We start from the raw sequence: 19,873 nt of genomic DNA on the forward strand, positions 1-19,873 counted from the left end.
AGAAATCATCGGTTAAGAGGACGTCCTGGTTTTCTTTTTCCTAATGGCTTGTACTTTAAGGCTTGTTTTGGTAATCTTTCTATTTTCATTCTTTGAACATGTTCCATCCATTTACGTTTATATTTTTTAATTTTTTCTATTACTGATTCTTGATTTAATTCTTTCATAATTTCTTCGTTTCTTTTGTGATCAAATAGAGTATACTTGGCAGTTTTTCTCATAAACTTCATTTCAGCTGTTATTAATCTTTGTTTGTCTTTTTTTTTATTGTCCAGATTTCATGTCCATGCAATAAGACTGGTAGGGCTAATGTATTGTATACTTTTAGTCTGGTCTGTTTTTGAACTAGGTTTGGTTTAAATATAGACTTAATTACACCTGTTATTTTTAAATATTTTGCAATTTTTACGTTTATATCTTTTTCATTTTCATATGTGATCATACATCCTAGGTAGTTAAATGAATTCACCTGTTCTAAGATCTTGTTATCTATTACTATCTTAATTCTTGCTTGATCTTGTCCTTTAAAGGCCATAGTTTTTGATTTTTCTGTTGGTATTATCATACCAACAGAAAAATCTTTGGCTATCTCATTTAGATATAAAATAGCTTTCTGTAAGTTATCTTCAAAATTTGTAATTATTATTTGGTTGTCGGCAAAAAGGAGAGTGTTTAAGTTCACAGTAGGAGAAAGTTTAATACCTGGATGGAAATTTTTATTCCATTTTATTATTATTTCATTTAGGTAAATATTAAAAAGAGTTGCTCAGAGGGGACATCCCTGTCGGACCCCTTGGTTTATCTCTCTTGTATATGATAGCTTATGATTTAATCTTATTTGTATTTGATTATTTTCATGTATACTTATGATAGATGTGTTTCTAAATTGTATTATCTTATTTTCTCTATTATTAATTTACACACACACATATATATATATATATACATTACCTTGATGGACTCGTGTTTCACTCAGGATTTCTCCATGAGTGCAGATCACAAAGATGCTTCCAATGATCTCGATCTTGAGCCTCTCTCTCTTCCATGTTATACCCATAGATTTCACTAGTGGATCTTCCCATCTTGTAGGTGGTCTTGCTGTTTTTCTCTTTATTCTGGGTTGCCAGTTGAGTATTCTATATATCCATCTGTTATCGTTGAGTCTGGCTATGTGACCTGCCCATCTCCTCTTGCTTTCATATACTGCAGTTACCACATATTTTATGCCTGATCTCTTTCATAGTTCCGTGTTTCTAACATGTTCCATTCTGCTGATGTTACAAATCCTGCATTCTTTTGCACACTGAGTTATTCTGAGAGAGTCTCTTCTTCTTTTCTTGTCGTATTCCATGGTTCTGATCTATATGTGAGTGATGGTAGAATATCACTATTAAATAGTTTTTGCCTTCGGAGAGATGTCAAGATTTGGATCAGTAAGTGTTTCTTTTAGTCTGTTGAATGATAGCCATGCAGCTTTCTTTCTTTTTGCTAGTTCTTCAGATAAATCGTTATTTATTTTCATTGTTTGTCCTAAGTACTTGTATGAGTCAACTTGTTCTATAGGGATGTTATCAATACATAGGTGACTGTCACTTGTGTAGATGTTTTTGATCCATTTTGTTTTTCTAGATTCATTTCTAAGCCTATCTTACTGCTGTGTGTGTATACTTTTTCACCCATTTCCTCTAGGTCTTTTGGGTTGTGGGATATCAGTACTAGATCATCAGCAAACATAAGAATTTGTAGCTTTTCACCATCTATGCTTATTCCTCCGTTTAGGTCTATTTTTTTCAGATTATATTCTAAAGTGCTGGTAAATAGATTTGGGGAGAACACATTGCCTTGGCAGACCCCTCTCTTTATATCTATATTTATAGGTTGATCAAATAGGGTTATTTGTGTGATCTGATTTTTGTTAATTTCTTTTATCATGTGGATATAAGTAGGGTCCACATTTATTTCCAGTAAGGCACTGGTGACTGCATTGTGTTCTATGGTTCAAATGCTTTTTTAAAATCAATAAAGAGGAAACATAGAGGGATTCAGTATTCTCTGCATTTTTCTGTTTGTTATGAAATGACCTGGATATGATCTATTGTGGAGAGGCCTCTTCTGAATCCTGCCTGCTCTCTGCTGGAGTTGTCTTCTAGAGTGTTTTGGATTCTGTTTACTCTGTTCATGAACTTATATATGTGAGAGAGTAGACTGATTGTGCGATAGTTTTTTATGTCTTCCTTGTTCCCTTTTTTGAATAGAAGTATGGTTTTTGAGGTTTTCCATTCCTCTGGAATCTTTCTTTCTTTGAAGTACCATGTGAATCTGGCAGCCAAAGCTTTGAAAATAATTGGTCCACTTTGTTGGATATATATATATATATATATTTTTTTAAAAACAGATTTAATGACTTAAAAACCGAGATTACTTATAAAGATTTAATAAGATTAATACAACTAGTTTCGGCTTATAATAGCCTTCATCAGGTATTCTTAAAGGAAGAGAATAGTAGTAAACATTGAAGTGTCTAAAAACTTGAAAATACAGGTAAAATATCGCCACACATAATTGATACATAAAAAACGTATTTTTCCAAGTTGTTCTAACAGATGTGCCATTGTTTATTGCAAGTATGCGTGCAGACTCACGTGAACGCCAATATTGAATAACTGCAGCATGGCTATCTGGGATGTTATAACTCAAATTGTTGTTTAAGTGGACAGGATTCAGAAGGATTTCCCTTGATTCTATAATTTTTCTCTCAAACTCATCATCAGAGCAAAAAATATTTTCTGATCTATCCCAGCAAACGGAGTGGCTTTGTTGATCATCATTAAGATTATTTGAAAAAAGAACATGACTGGATAACGCAGTTGCATGTGATCTTTTGTAAGAGATGTCTCTTTTATACTCTTCTATACGTTGCTCAACAGATTTGTTAGTTTGTCCAAAATAGGGGATATTGCAATCGCACCATAATTTATATACACCTGGATATTTTAGGTTGTGATGAGGAGGCTTTGGATGACTGATTAGAGAAAGGATTTTTGGAAGGGTGGTGAAGAATGTCTTGATGTTATAATTTTTAAGGACTTTTGCTAATTTGTTAGAGACTGTGCTAATATATGGGATGGAGATGCTGCCTTTAAAATTACTAGTTCCTGTGGTGCACTGTCTAGGAGGATCCAGAAGAAATTTCTGCAGACTGTCCCCTCCATATCTCCCCCTAGCTATGCCACTGTCTCTAATTATAGTTTAGGAGTTTGAGAATTAGTAATGGGTGGTATTCAGAATTGGGTTGATAACAGTGGGATTCTCTGTGATCATCAGCATTGTTTTGTTGATAGGAGATTTAATTTTATTTCCATATTCAGGTATCATAGTTACTGTAGTGATTCATGTTGAAGTTTCTGGAATAAAAACCATCTGGAGCTGGAATGAAAATAAAAAAAAAAATTACTAACTAAATTAATTATTGACATGCCAATGTTTCACAAGCTCAAACGGGCATTATCAAAGGCACTTTAAAGACACACACACACACACACATTCACTGAAGGCTGAGACTGAAAATACCTTGAGAATGAGTACTGCACTCTCTGTGGTGAGTTTCTGTGATTTCTGATGATGGGGGAGGGGATAATGTGGTATGCCAACATTTGTGTAGGATTACATTATCAGTTCTATTATAGTTCACTGGGTTCTGTAGAACAAGCCATTTCCAATGGGATCGGGGATCTCTGTAATATCCTGCATTTTTTTCACCTTATGAAATGGTCTTCATCCAAGGCATGCTATACCAGTCCACTTTTAAGTTGCCCATAATGAATAAATTTTTATGTTCTTCTGAATATACTTTTTTTTTTAATCAGAGTGGTCTGCCTTGTCTGTCCAAAATACTGGATCTTGTTATGAGATTACTGTTACGAGATATGAGATAATTACTTGAAACAGCACATAACTGAAGGGACACGTGGTGTGAGAGTGTTGAACCTGGTCATTGGTTCAGAGGATATATGCATAAGTAAGGTGTCCTCGTTACCTCCAGTTCGTGAGAGCGATCATGTGATATTGACTTGGGAGGATGCAAAATTTGTGGATTTCTCTCTTAAAAAGGGGTACATACAGAACTACAGGTTAGTCAATTATAACAAGCTTTGGAGTGAGATTGCAGCCATCCCATGGCAGAACATATTGCAGGGGAAAGATGTTAGCAGTGCATGGGATAAAATCAGTGGGTATCTGAGGAAGGCAATATCAGATTGTGTCTCCATGGTCAGGAAGACAATTAGGTAGGCATTAGATGGATGAGTAGTAGTAACAAGCTTGATCTGCAAAAAAAGAAAATGTTATGGAGAATTTACAAGGAGAAAGGTGATCAGTACACCCATGAGCAGTACGAGGCTCAAGCTAGGAAGGTTACCAGCATAATAAGAAAAGCTAAATCAGATTATGAGAAGACCTTAGCCAAAGAGATCAAGGGTAATCCCAAAGAGTTCTTCTGCTATGTGGCAAGTAAAAGGAAGAATGACTTTGGAAGGATAGCTTTAGTGGGTGCTGATGGTGTTGAGGTGACAAATTCAGATGTAATAGTAGAGTTACTGTATCACTTTTCAAAAGTCTCACCCAAACGAGGATATCTCTGTACCTGAAGCAAAAACTAATGTGAGAATTGAAGTTAAGAAATCAGAGGTCTTAGTATATTGTAAAATTTAAATGCAAACACTGCTGTAGGTTTAGATGGAATATCAGCTCAGGTGTTGCATGAATGTGCAAAGGAATTGTCAGTGCCTCTTACTTGGTTATTTAACTTAAGTTTGAACTCTGGTATGGTCCCTATGGAGTGGAAGGAAGCATAAAGCTGAATAAAGCGGGCTCTAAAACTGCGGTAGTTAACGACATGCCAATTACCATCTCGGGAGTGGTGGTAAAAGTATTGGAAAAGTTGGTTAAAGACAAAATTCAAGAATGGGTGGATCAGGATATGATACTCTGTATGGTCCAACATGGTTTTGTTAAAGGTCAATCCTGCCTTAGCAATTTATTAACTTTTTATAATAGAATGACATCTGAGTTAGACAAAGGAAATGGCTACACAGTAGTATGTCTGGATTTTGTTAAGGCTTTTGACTAGATACCCCATGGAATACTTTTGCACAAATTGGAGCAAATGGATACTAAACTGGTATTATGGATAGGAGAATGGCTCAGGGAGAGATACCAGAAGGTGGTGTATAGAGGAGCGGAGTCCAGGATGAGGCAGGTGACTAGTGGTGTGTCTCAGGGCTCTGTGCTTGGGCCATTGTTGTTTAATTTTTACATAAATGATATAGGAAATGGCTTAAAGGGAGATATTCAGTTGTTTGCTGATGATGCAAAGTTGGTTAGCTCAATAAAAAATCAAGCTGATGTTGAGAGTCTGCAGGATGATTTAAATAAGCTGGCAAAATGGGCAAAAGGTAATGGATGTCAGTTCAATGTGGAAAAGTGTCGAGTTATGCATTTTGGGATTAAAAGATTACCAGCTGTGTACTACATTGATGGAACAGTACTCAAAAGATTGATGAGGCTAGGAACTTAGGGGTGTTGGTGGATAGAGAGATGAAGTTCAGGGGACACATTGCTAAGGTGTCCAAGATTGCACATAGGATTTCCTGGTTATTGAGGAACACACTAACATCCAGAGATAAAGAAGTTATTATTCCCCTTTATAAAGCATTGATACTCCCACATTTGGATTACTGTGCTCAGGTCTGGTCACCTGGATTCCTTGGAGATGAGGAGGTTGTGGAGAGAGAGCTCTGAGGAGAGTGACTAAGTTGGTGAGTGATGTAAAAAATACTCCCTACATTAATAGATTGAGAGTTTGTGGATTGCAAAGGTTGGTTGATAGGCATAGAAGAGGGAATATGATAGAAACATTTAAATTATTAAAATGTTTTTATAAGATTGATGCAGGGGAAATGTTTCAGCTGTGTGAAAGTGATGGAAGAACAAGAGGTCATCCCTGGAAATTAAGGAAAAGTGTGGTTAACAAGGGTGTGAGAATGAGGTTTGTTGCCTGGAGGGTGGTGAATGAGTGGAATTCATTGCCTGACTCATTGTGAGTTCTTCTTCTGTAAATGAATTCAAGAAGAGATATGACAGATATTGTTTTGATAGTTTGGGTCTCCCGTGATGAGTCTACTGACTCCATGGAGATACCCATAATAATAATAATAATAATAATCTCTATAAAGAATTTTTTTTTTTTTTATTCTCTATAAAAATTGTTTATATACTCCGAGCGTTATTATTACACAAGGGTTCAATTCTGATTGGTGCAATGACTTTTAACTGTTTCTTTTAGAATCCAGAAAATCACTGACTCAAGACCAAATACAAAAAATATATACATTTAATAAAACTAAAACAATATATACACTTCAAATAAAATTACATAACTACAAAATTAACTGGATCCAAGGCCTTCTAAAATAAATCCACACTTTAGAGATTTTCTTATCCAAAAATATTAAAATCACCCATTCTTTGACTCATTCTATTACTGGATTGTTTAACATATACTTAATCAGATCTACCAGACTAAACAAATTGTTTTCACAATAACAAAATGTTTATAGTCCATTTCTTTGTTAGGACCCTTTCTGAAAATATAAATTTTTTTTCTTCTTTTCCATAGGATCCTGTTTTTTATCTCCCTTATATAGCACCCAATAAGCGTCTCCGTAGTGCAATTGGAAAAACAACAGTAACTTGCACTCTTCGATTGGAAAAGGTCTAAGTTTGATTCTTGTTGTGACAGGAGGAATTTTTATATGGGCTTTTTCAGTTGAAGTTGAGTTAGCTGATCTCATATGGAGGTAGCAGGGTTTTTCATCCCTCATACAGACAAATCGGCCCTTCAGAACACACACAATTTATAGACAAAAAATACTATATGTGGTCGTGGTGGACAGTAGATGGCGGTAATGTGGATGATTCGTAGTAGAGGTTTGGTTTAGTGGTGGAGACAGAGTTGTACAGTAGGTGTCCTCCTGCGATGGGTCTTCGGCCTCCTTGGAGGTGTCACGAATAATAATAATGATGATAATATTATTCCTCCTGTCTCACTGAAGTATGAATATTTCTTACTATAATAAATTTAGTTTAATCCTTTATCCAAGTGTAAGCAAACAAAGTTTGCACCTGAAGTATCTTTAGGACTGAGGCAACTCATGGTAAAGGTGGACCAAGCTCTCATCACTCCTTGGCTCAGTATCTCCCATAATGCAAAGTACATCTCCTTGCAGACATGTATAATGCTATGCATTAAGGGAAGGGCCACTACCCAGATCGGTTTCGACCTTTATTGAGGTCTTGTCAGTGGGAGCCAGACCCAGAAGTGGTGAGATTAAGGCAGAAGCAATGGAGAAGTCATATTTACGTACTGACGAGACCAGTCCTGAAGATACTTCAGGTGCAAACTTTGTTTGCTTACACTTGGATAAAGGATTAAACTAAATTTATTATAGTCTAACCACGTGGAAAAAAAAAAAAAAAAAACTTCCAAGAATATTTCTTACCTTTTGCAGTTCAATTTGATGCACAATTTACTAATTTTTCTACCAGAGAAAAAAGTTTCTTCTATTACTTTATAAACAACATATCTAAGTTGTGCTAATTCTGTCACTTTTTCCAGTAGAAATAACAAATAGATCTGGCATCCTTAAGACAGATGAAACTTTCCAATCAGCGTTTCCTTGAACATTGAAATTAGAACATTGACTGCAGTAGCTTCTTTTAATTACTAAATACTTGTTGACAGTTTCCACTCCTCCAGTTTAAAGATTCACAGTTCTATGATTCTTTTTCGAAATCTTCTATTAATAATCTTCTGACTTTCACATAATTATACCAAATGCTCTATCTGTCAGTCACGCATCAAACTCCTCAGCCAGCATATACACTCCATGTAAGTGGCAAGTGAGAAGTTACATATAATGAATAATGGCTGACACGTTGTCTTTGTTACCGTAACAAGAATGTCTTTTCAAAACACAACACTAGATAATTTTAAATTATAACAACAGAATTGAAAGTAACACAGTTATCAGAATCTAGTCATTTGAAATTTGACACCTCCAGGGAGTCCAAAGACTAATCAAGGGAGGGCACCTACTCTACACCTGTCTGTCTCCACCACTCAATCCACCAACTGACTGCAACTACCAATCTAGTAAGTACATTAAGATTTCAAATACTTAACATTTCATTTTGTCAATAATAATAATATCAATAATGGACACATCGCAAGTGCAGATGTATGTGTTATGAAACCAAAACTAATAATATACTGACACAAACAATTTGAAAAAATATTCATAATTTTAAATTATGATTATTTTTACATCTACCAAAGTGGTCTGCCCTGTCTATGAAGGGGAGAAAGGATTCTGATAGGCCTCGATTTATCTCAGGAAGGTGGAACCTATGTCCAGAGTTTGTACTGTTCTAATTTTTATGTTGTTTTGGGAGCAAGCCTAGGCTGTCTGTTGTACCTTAAATGTAGGATAGAAATATGATTGATGTATAGTCTGCTTTGGGGTGGGGCCTTGTTATTCTTTTGAAGGAGTTTAGCAAGTTTTTTTTTTGTTGTAACCCTTTTACAACAAAAAAAAAGGTCCTGATGATGAAATTCTCTCTCTGCCCTGAGGCTTAAGTTTTGAAAATTCCAAATTTCTGGGCAGGATAGTGATGATGTGGCATGCCAGTATCTATATATATGGATGGGGCTTAATTTAATTGCCTTGTAACTAAGATATCCAAGAAGACTGCAGCATTTGTTTTTCTTTTTCAATAGTAAAAATAATTTGTGGATGGATACCATTAAGAAACTGAAAAAAGTTAGAAAAAGCCTCTAGGCCATGCAGATAAATGGCAAGGACATCATCTATATACCTCAACCCTACTTTGATCTTGAGTGGGGCTTAATTTAGTGTGAGAGTTTCAAATGATTACATGTATCAGTTAGCACTAGGGGCGAAATTGGAAAGCCCATTACTACACCTTCAGTTTGTTTAAAGAGCTGCTGGTGGAGATATAACTCAGGGTCATACTGAAAGCTGGCTAGTGATGTTGTTAGGAAGTTGTAAGTGTGGGGTGCTTCACATAGCATGTATTAAGTGTGTGGCATGAGCTATTGTTACATCTTGAGAGAGCTCATTTTCAATGAATATGCTTTGGTAAATTCAAAAAGAGGGATGATAGGTATTTAAGAGTGTCTAAATGATCCCTTCTTTATTCAAAAAAAGATTTAGAAGGATTGACAGGATCTCTCAATATTAGGTGTGTGACATGGGCTACTGTTAGATGTTGAGAGAGCTCATTTTAAGTTAAATTAAAATTAAATTAATCAATAAAATTAAATTTTTAACTTAAATTAAATTTAAATTAAGGATCAACAAGTGGCAGGTATGAGGTGCATTCTGATACACAGAGTGTCATCTGGGACTGCTCAGATATTCCACTGAAAGTGGAATATCTGAGCAGTCCTGTTAGGCTATACATCATTAATCTGGTAAGATACTTTAAATGTTAGAAATATGAACATGCCCACTACCTATTGTCTGGTAGTAAAAGGTATGATAATAAATCTAACTCTGCAACAAAACCTAAATGTCAACTGTGAGGAGACTATCCACCCTACTCCTGTGCATGCCAAAGGTGGAAGAGTAAAAAAGAAATACAAATGATAAAAACTGGACAAACTTTCTCATATCAGGATCAAAGAGGAAGCTAGCCATCTCAACATCTCTCTTGGAATCCTCTTACACTAAGAAAGTGGTAGTTAAAAATATATGAAACGTAATGCAAACCATACATCTATTCCACTAACCAATAATTTCAGCATACCTGAACTTTATGATCATTTGTGCTTTTCTCTGAGCATCTTAGTCACCCAGACTGTTTGGTCTCATTCTTGTAATGACTAATATGATCCCACTCAATGAGAACCTGCTGGTCAAGAAAACGATGGCATGTTCAGCACTGAAAGTAAAAACCACACCTCCATAGAAAATCTAATGGGATGTTTTAGCTTTAATGGAGGCTGTGACATAATAAATCAGGAGTGAAATACATTAGACATGGTATATAGCTCTACTTAAAATTAGCAAACCAGTATTTCATACCAAAACTAAGAGACATCATTAGAGACATCACAAACAAAGCAATTTAGAGTAAGACAAAGAATACAAGGCAAATACAACAACTAGTTGACAGCAAGCACTGCATGCTAGAAGGATCATATCAAATAATTAAATAAATAAAAATTTTATTTATGTTGTTTATAAATAAATAAACAACATAAATAAAATTATGTTGCTGTGATCTTGATAAGGCCTATGCAAAGGAAGGAGTTCACTGAGTCATTAGCATAGTTGTTTAATGGAATTTCCATAGGAAGATTTGAGTTTGTTTGTTTTTTTTTCATTAGTAAAATCTGCTGTTTGACCTGTATGTTAATGATATTAGGGGAAGATTTGAATGGGGATATTCAGTTGTTTCCAGATGATGCAAAGTTGGGATGAACCATAAGAAGCAGAGCAGATGTTATGGCCTTACAAGAAGACTTGAATAGTGAATGGGCACAGGAGTGGAAATGTCAGTTCAATGTTTCAAAAGGTAAGGGTTTAATTTTTGGAAAATAAAAATAGGATGTAGAATTTACTCTTGGTGGGGATATATTGTTGGAGGTGGAGGAAATAAGAGATCATGGAGTCATTAGCATAGTTTATTAGTCATTTTGTCGAGTTGGATAAGGATCTAAAATTTAGCAGACAGACACATTGCCAAAACAGTTAGGATAACACAACAGATTCTGGCCATAATGCAGAGAATGCTGCCGTAGAAGTAAGGAGATTCTGGTTCCATTGTATAAGGCTCTGATTAGGCCACATATGGACAACTGGTCACTTGGTTTTTCAAAAGGATGAAGAAATGTTGGAGAGGGTCCTGAGGTGGTGGACTAAAATAGTTTTTGATCTCTGGAATGTTGAATATATAGAAAGGTCTCATGAGACAATTTGCATTTGCATTTTATTACATTTGCAGAGTAATGGGGTAGTTATAGGATTAACTACCTTACCTTATGAAGAGGTTTTCATAAAATGGTGGGAGATTGGAAATTGAGGGAGATCAAGATGTTATGTTATCCCTGGAAGGGGGATGTGAGCAAGGGAGTGAGAAACAGTTTTTTTTTTTTTTTTTTTTGCATAGCGAGTTTTGAATGGTTGGAATGCATTGCCTGAGAGCATAGTGTCTGCAGACAATTTAAATGTGTTTAAGACATGTTATGATGAGCTCTATATGACAAATGGGACCTTGTTATAAATGTTGGTTCCTTAATTTTGATAGGTTTATGATGGCATTATTTAGGTAGGGGACATTACTCTCTCTGGTCTGTATGTACCCTATCGATACTCAAGCTACCTATCAATTCTGTGACCGTCACTTAGATTGCTCACGTGTGCAAATTCGACAAACAAAGAAACTGCCCCTGGATAGAGCCAATTCCCTTATTGAAAATCTGGAGCTGTCTCCTCGTTGGGTTCTGGAAAATTTGTTTGTTAATGGTGCGCCATCCAGAACCCTAGATCAGAAAAGCTTCTTGATCAAGGAGTGAACTCTCAGAGTGACACACGGTTATACAATTTATATAATAACAGTTTATGCTGCTTGTGTCTACCATATCCTCACTGTGAAGGGTTCACATACTGTGTAATTTACTGTAGCTGCAAATTATTAAAATGTTATGATATAAAATTGTAATTTACACAAGAAGTAGAGAATAAACTAGAGAGAGAGAGAAGATAATAAAAATAATTTATTGCTGATATATTTTCAATTTTTTACTAAGTTTTGAATTAGAAGTTATGAATTGTTTAAACCAAAATCTCGTTTCTTTAAACAAAATTCATGAATTCATGACTGATACATAATTACTTTCAGGGAGTTGCTTTTTTAAACGGGCTCAATCTTGGACGCTATTGGCCGATAGTTGGTCCTCAGCAAACGCTCTATGCTCCAGCATCAACTTTTTATCCTCCTCCATCTGCTACTAATACTCTTGTTCTGTTAGAATTGGAGAATGCGCCTTGTGATTTGTCATCTCTTTGTATTGCTAATTTTGTTAAAAAGCCTGTTGTGGATGGACCAACACCTTATCACAGTACTTGTGACATGTTTTGGAAAAGACAGAGGAAATTATTTTATCACTGAAGTGCATCTATTTTTATACTGAAAATTTTGCTACTTCTAAACTTGAATGAAAATAAATGCAATTAATTGCTATAGTTTCTTTACTTTGTGTAAATTTGAATTTGTCAAATAATATTATGCTAATAATAAAAATACTTATTTTCTTCTTTTGTGTATGATTACTTAGCAGTTGTGCAAAATGAAATACCTACATAACAATTTGTAGCACTTTTCAAACTTTTGTGTGAAATATTTTTGCATCCTGCATATCTGTATGTATGATTCTTATTTCAGTACTGGTATTGTGACACTACAGCATTCTAAATTTTAGATAGCAGTGCACTCGCACAATTAAAATTGTATTAATACATGTCAGTATTATTAATTCATAATACTGTATAAGAACAAAATAAATCTTATTATCCTGCTAACATTTGACTTGTGTAAAATTATAATTAAAGCAAATTTGAATTAAAAATGATGCATGTTATACACAGTCAAGCAATTTCATTACAAATATAGTGACACTGCAAAAAGAAATATAATAAGTATGCCTACCATCTCCCAGTTTAGGAAACTCACTGATTTTTGAACAATGAAAATGTAAAGGTTTGAAGTTTAGAAGTCAACAATACTGTCACAAGCACCTGAAATTTAGGGGCATCATTGAAAGAATTGTAAAGGCAACATATCAGAATATGACAATGATGTGGAGGATGAGAATAGAGGTTGGTGAATTAGAGGTACTTGGGATAATATAAAACCTGAATGCAAATACAGCTGTGGGATTGGATGAGATATTGGTTCACATTTTAAGGAATGTGCAGGGAGGACTGGCAATGATTTTGACTAGACTCTTTAATTTAACTCTCAGCTGTGGCAAAGTGTGAGGAGGAACTAAGGCTTGGTAGCAAATTATAGACCAATTAGTATTTAGGAGTGGTGGTAAAAGTCCTGGAAAAGTTGGTCAAAAAGAGAATTCAGGAATGAGTGGATAAGAATATGATACTCTATGAGGGGTAGCATGGTTTTGTGAAGGGTAGGTCATGCCTTAGTAATCTATTAACTTTTAATAATAGAGTGACAGCTGAGTTGGATAAAGGGAATGACTACACACTGATACCAGCAAAGTATGCCAGCGAAGGTTGGTCAATATACTTTGCCAACGAAGGTTAGTCGATTGGTAGAGCCTCTGCTATTAATGGCTCACAAAAAGTTAAGCAGGTTTGAGCGCGGTTAGTAGTTACAAGGGAGACCAATATCATTCGATGGTGTTGCCACATTCTCCCTCGATGAGTCTTTGGACTCCCTGGAGGTATCACATAATAATAATAATAACAACAACAACAATAATAATACTGCTGGATTTTGTAAAACCATTTGACAGGATACCACACGGAACTCTCTTATGCAAATTGCAACACGTGGGGATGGATATGAAACTGGTGATATGAATAAATAACTTTTAATAATAGAGTGACAGCTGAGTTGAATAAAGGGAATGGCTACACACTGATACTCCTGGAAGTATATAAGGAGAAGGGAACTGCAGAGTATGTTTTTTGCTTAGAGAGTGGCAAGTGAGTGGAATGCATTCCTGAGAAGAGTGAGAGAGTAGCAATGGAAACTTGGTAAATTAGTTTAATGCACAGTGTGATGAACATAGTGTTTGACAGTGAGGCCTTTTTTTTGGGATGAGTCATAAGATACATAAACTGTATCAATTAGTACAGTTTGCATCTGAATTGTTTGTAAAAAATACCAAAATCACAGTCTGATTGCTATCCTTTCCATTTGAATATTGATGAGATGTGCATTTCTGTTGCATATTGATAATATTTCTCAAGATGGCAAACAATTCAATGCACTTTTCTCGGGCAAACACATTGTCAAATTTTTTTATTATTATTATTATTTGACACCTCCAGGGAGTTGAAAAACTCATCGAGGAAGGGCACCAGCTCCACAGCTCTGTCTCCACCACTCAATCCTCCAACTGACCACTACTACACCAATGCCGACCACCACTAGTATTTCGACAGACAATCACAAACATCCATGCCCACAGCAGGATTCGAACCCACAGCCTTTTGGCCAGAGAGCGGCCAAAAGGCTGTGGGTTCGAACCACACGGCCAACCAGGCTGGTAACACTTAAGGAGTTGGTAGGTCATTCCCCCTCCTATATTAAAAAGACACAACACTTTGTAAACAAAACACTTTGAGTTAAACTTCATTAAGTACTAACTTACAACATGTGCAAGTTACACAATTGTCTATTATTACATATTATTCCATTCTGCTAGTAAGGTGGACCTGACAAAAAAACAAAATATGTAATGCACTTGCATACATTACCTAAATTTTACTACTCAAAAATGCAAGCATTAATTAGAAATAAAACTGGAATCTGAAAATTATACCACTTTACTTTTATGAAATAAATGATTTAATGGAAAATAACATGCCATGTTCATTACAATGTTAGTCTGGTAAATAAGCAAGGTCCACTCAATATAGTGGACCTTGCAGAGACTACAGAAATGGTTTTTACTAGAGTAAATTTTTTTTTAGCACAGATTTATATTGTGGGACTTTTATCTAGTACTTTTCAGTAGTTTGTTATAGTAAACTAATTAACTATTATTATTATTATTATTATTATTATTATTATTATTCAGGCCTCCAAGGAGTCAAAAGACTCATCGAGGGAGGTCCTTCCTAAGACATAAAGTCTGTCAAGACTCATTGAGGGGAGGTCCCCCCCCCCCTGAGAAACACAAAGTCTATCATACCACTCTTTAAACTCACTGACTGTTCTCGCTCCCACCATTCCATCAGGCAATGCATTCCACGGCTCAACCACCCTCCACACAAAGAAACCACTCCTTACCCTCTTGCTCACAGTTTCCTTTCGTAACTTCCAGGGATGGCCTCTTGTCATCACTCCTTCCCGCTGTTCAACCAAGCGAAAGAACTCCCCAGTGTCAACCCTGTAACCACCTCTCAACAGTTTAAAAGTCTCAATCATATCACCTCTCCTTCTTCTATCCACCAAACTCTGCGGTCCACATTCTCTCAGCCGATCCTCATGACTATCCTTGTACAGTCCTGAAACCATCTTTGTCATCCGTCTTTGTATCCTTTCCACAGTTAATTTATCCCCTTCAAATCCTGGGGACCAAATCTGAGAACAATAGTCCAAGTGTGGTCTGATCAGAGACTTATACAACGGAATGATAACCCTCTTATCTCTGCAGGTCAGTGTCCTTCTCATAATAGCAGCAATCCTCTGTGTTACCTTCACCACCGCAATATGTCCCCTAAACTTCAGGTTTCTATCAATCATCAACCCCAGATCTCTTGTCTCCCCTACTTCCTCCAGTATAACTCCTCCCATAGAGTATGCAGCATCCCATCGATGTTTCCCAAACCTCAAGACCTTACATTTTGCTGCATTAAACTGACACCCCCATTCATTTGCCCATTTGACTAGTTTATTCAAATCCTCTTGGAGAGCTGCCACATCTGCACTATTACTGATAACCCTTCCCAGCTTCACATCATCCGTAAACAACTGAATATCCCCTTGTAATCCATTGACAATGTCATTGATATAAAGGTTGAACAATACAGGTCCCAGTACTGAGCCCTGTGGAACATCACTTGTAACCCTCTGCCTCCTGGAAACTGCTCCACCATACACAACTCTCTGATACTTATCAGACAGCCAATCCTGAATCCAGTTGACCAATCTGACAACCAGACCCATGTGCTGCAACTTAAATATCAGCTTATCATGTGGCACCCTGTCAAATGCCTTCGCCAAGTCTAAGAAAATTGCAGTATATGCCTTTCCCTCATCTAATAATGGCAATAACTGACTGTATAATGCACAAAAAAAAAAAAGGAAAGGGGAAAAAAAAGAAAAAAGAAATGCATTCAGACTTAAAAGATGATTAAACATAAATAAAAGCAGTGATGATAATTTCCAATGACATATAATAAAGTCTTATTTGGTAATTAGAAATATGGAGAGTTTCCTAAAATCTTTTTATATATATCCATTGTAATGCAGCTATTTGTAGTTGTACTCAATGACCTATAACTGGCACCACATCAAGTAAATATTTTGAGTAATCACTGCTGATTAGTCATTTATTTGACTTAATTCAATCAGTTAGAGCTCTGAATGGTTAAGAGTACTTTTCTTTTCCTTTAGTATTACACAGTGATCAGCATTCTTTTCAGACAAATTATGGAAACTGCATATCATCTAGCTAAGAAACCAGCATCAACACTTAAGGAGTTGGTAGGTCATTCTCCCTCCTATATTAAAAGCACACAACACTTTGTAAACAAAATTAAAGACATCACACTGGAAAAAAGTGATTTATTAGTCAGTTTTGGCATCTTTGCCCTTTTCACAAATGTCCCAACAATTCTTTTTTTACAGGACAAATTCCTGTTCGATATCATGTGTTCTTTGTACATGTGCTACGTTCTGACTATTTTGAGTGGCTAAACACTTTCTACCTACGAAAAAAAGACGGCACTTGTATACATAGCCATGGGCTCACTGTTATCCCCCAAATTGCTAACTTTTATATGGAAGCTCTTGAGCAACATACTCTAGCAACATACACGAAGTCTGGCTTAGATACATTAATGATGTTTTCGCTATCTGGTCCCATGGCCACCAGACATTAGACACTATCCTCAGCCACCTGAACAAACAACACAAACACATACAATTTACAATTGAGATTGAAAGTCAGAACACAGTTCCTTTTCTAGATACACTTGTGACACGTCTTCCTTCTGGCAGTCTTTCCTTCACTGTTTACTGGAAACCTACACATACTGGCTAATATATACACAAACTCTTACCACCATCTAGCACAACAAATTAGATGTCATTAACACACCAAAAATAGGGCTTTGAAGATTTCCTGCAGTGAACAAGCACTTAAAGATGAATTAAAAGTTATTAGCAATACCTTCCTGAAAAATAGCTACAGCCAAAATACTATCAACAAAATTCTTCACAAGACTCCACTTAAAAACAAAAATAAACAGGTTACAATAAAACTGTAACCATTCCATACATTAAAGGGATATCAGATAAAATAAACAGAATACTACAGAAACCTTAATGTCAAATTTAAATCTCTTGCAGAATTAAAGAGCTTATTCAATTCATCCAAGGATCCACTTCCTCTGCTGGCCCATCCTGGAGTATACCGTATTCATTGCACCTATAATTTGTCCTATTATAGGTGAAACAGGATGCAAAATTCCTATCCGAAAAAAGGAACATAAACAGCACATTAAATACAATGACTATGGTAAATCTGGCCTTTTAAGATCATATCCTGAATACTATTGTCGTGACGTTCTTTCCTTCATGTTCGAATTCGCCATCTTGTTATAAGTCACTTTCATGTAAAAGAACAACTAATTGTAAATTGATCACCAATCCAAGGGTAGAGAAATTTCTATTATACTGCGCCACTCTATTCTTAGATTAGTCTATATAAAATAGCAGGATCAATTCATAGTTAGTTAGCAGTCCCCTTATTCATTTTGGCCGAAGTATTTATTTTCCACTTGGGATTCCCGCAAGATTCGAATTTTTGTGAACAGTGCAATAAAAAGGAATTCAGGCAAACACAATAATTAGATTAACAAAATAAAACATTTAATATAAGCTATATAACACATACATAAATTCTACTTCAATTTTTAAACAATAAAATCAAGTTAAACATTAGGTCAAGTCAATCATATTAGTTCAATCTTCCAAACCTTCACATACACTTTCTCAGTTTCTGAGTCACAAAGTTCCTACACTTAATTAAATATAATAGAACTTCCTATCTAATCAGTTTTTACACAATTCTCAACCATGCCATACGCTTAAGAACAACACAGGCACTAATTGCTGTAAATATCTCTCAAGCAATTTTTTATTTTCAATTCCCAATCTTGAAGAATTGCCACAGTTAAAGTTAGGTTAAATGTAGCATAACTAACACTCAATTCTTCATGCATTGAAATAAATCAATATGACAGTTCTTACCAGAAACAGTTCCTAGTACATCAATCACGTTGTGAGTATACTTTCAAAATATATTTATTATTCTTGAAAACACATCTATAAGACTTCTCCACAGTTATAACTAAAGCACTATTAATCACGCTTCACAATTCTAGATATCAACTGTAAGGTACTTCAATTATCCTTGTTACCACTCATTAACTAATTAAACACTGTGCAGTTCTCCTTAGGGCAAATTAGAAATAAGTTGCAATTCTAGACTAACTGGGTTTATTCTGAATTCTTCACTGAACGTCCAGTCCTATATATAATCCGATTACGGCATTAATTTCTTGTTATTATTACTGCTGACTTCACTTTCGCTTCGTTCTTGCTCGCTTATAAATATTATCCCTTTTGACTTCTGCCCTTGAGAACCTTTCATTTACTTCCACTTCACTAGTTTATACCCTTGCTTCCTCTCGCTTCAAACTTTCCGTTCCAACTCCCTGTTACCTTTTATTTTTTTTCTATTATCCTTCTCGAAGCTCACGCTCTGTTCCACTCGTGCTCGTTTACTTCATGCGTTTCCATGACAACAAATAAACGTAAACATTTTCGTTAATGTTACATAAGGCTATACCACTACATTGAGTTAATAAAAACACAAAAAATAGAATATTAGAGCTACTTAATCAACTCTTTCATTTCGCATACAGATAACTATAATAAAATTCACGTTACAATATACAGGGTGTTCGGGATAAATTTGACAGTTTCGTAAGGAAAAAGAAAATCTTCTTTGTATCTATTAAATTTAATGAATTGACAAAAAAACATTACAGGCAGAGTTAATTACAATACTATCAACAAGATTTACTCAAAATAACCACCATTAGCATCGATCACAGCTTCAATTCTGCTTCGGAACCTCGAACAAGCTGATGCTACAGTCTCCCTGGGAAGGGCTGCAAAAACTGTTTTAATTTTATCCATTAACTGGGCTTTTGTATTACTGGAAGTGCGATTGGTGTCTTTTTCAACTGCGCCCCATACAAAATAATCCATGGGGTTAAGGTCTGGGGAGTTTGGAGGCCAAACATTTGGACTGGTGAAGTCGTAGAAATTTTCAGACAACCATTTTTGACTTTTCCCAGAGGTGTGGCAAGGGGCCGAATCCTGCTGCCATACATACGGCCTACCATTGGCTACCCTTGTTATCCAGGGCTTGACTACAGTTAGCAACTCCACGAACAAAGCCCGAATTCCAATGCCAGGGTTCTTCAACACCTGTTCCTGCAGATTTGCGAGGAATTCTGCTGTACGAACGCAATCAGATCGTCTGCTAGGGATCTTTCTTCTTGCTACATCCTCGTAGTCACCATTGCAAGTCTCTAGTTCATTCCTGATTGTTTTTACTGTATTCAGGGAGCATTGGGCAGCAGTCGTAATATCCTTATTTTGATGGCGGGCACGAATCATCATGATACAAGTTATTCTCTTCCATGATTCAGGTGGGTTCCAGCTATCCATCCTTTCTGACATCTTGTATATGAATGAAGAAGGGTCCAAACTTTTAAATGAAGAGAAGTGTGTGTTA

At 35.8% G+C, this 19,873-nt stretch overlaps 1 protein-coding gene across 3 annotated transcripts in view; it reads left to right on the forward strand.

Moving 5' to 3' along the window:
* The window catches only part of LOC150100738 (beta-galactosidase-like), a 381,618-nt gene extending 369,218 nt beyond the window's left edge, over positions 1-12,400 (forward strand). For all 3 annotated transcript variants that reach the window (XM_090401983.1, XM_090401982.1, XM_090401984.1), the window contains one exon: positions 11,986-12,400. In XM_090401983.1, the coding sequence (XP_090258109.1) occupies positions 11,986-12,255 (270 nt within the window). In that variant the 3' untranslated portion in view covers positions 12,256-12,400. The remainder of the gene's footprint in view (positions 1-11,985) is intronic.
* Positions 12,401-19,873: the final 7,473 nt, after the last annotated feature.

This window comes from Typopeltis vanoorti, chromosome 12 (assembly GCF_054136105.1).
Source record: "Typopeltis vanoorti isolate ZY-2024b chromosome 12, IOZ_Tvanoo_1.0, whole genome shotgun sequence".
NCBI lineage: Eukaryota > Metazoa > Arthropoda > Arachnida > Uropygi > Thelyphonidae > Typopeltis > Typopeltis vanoorti.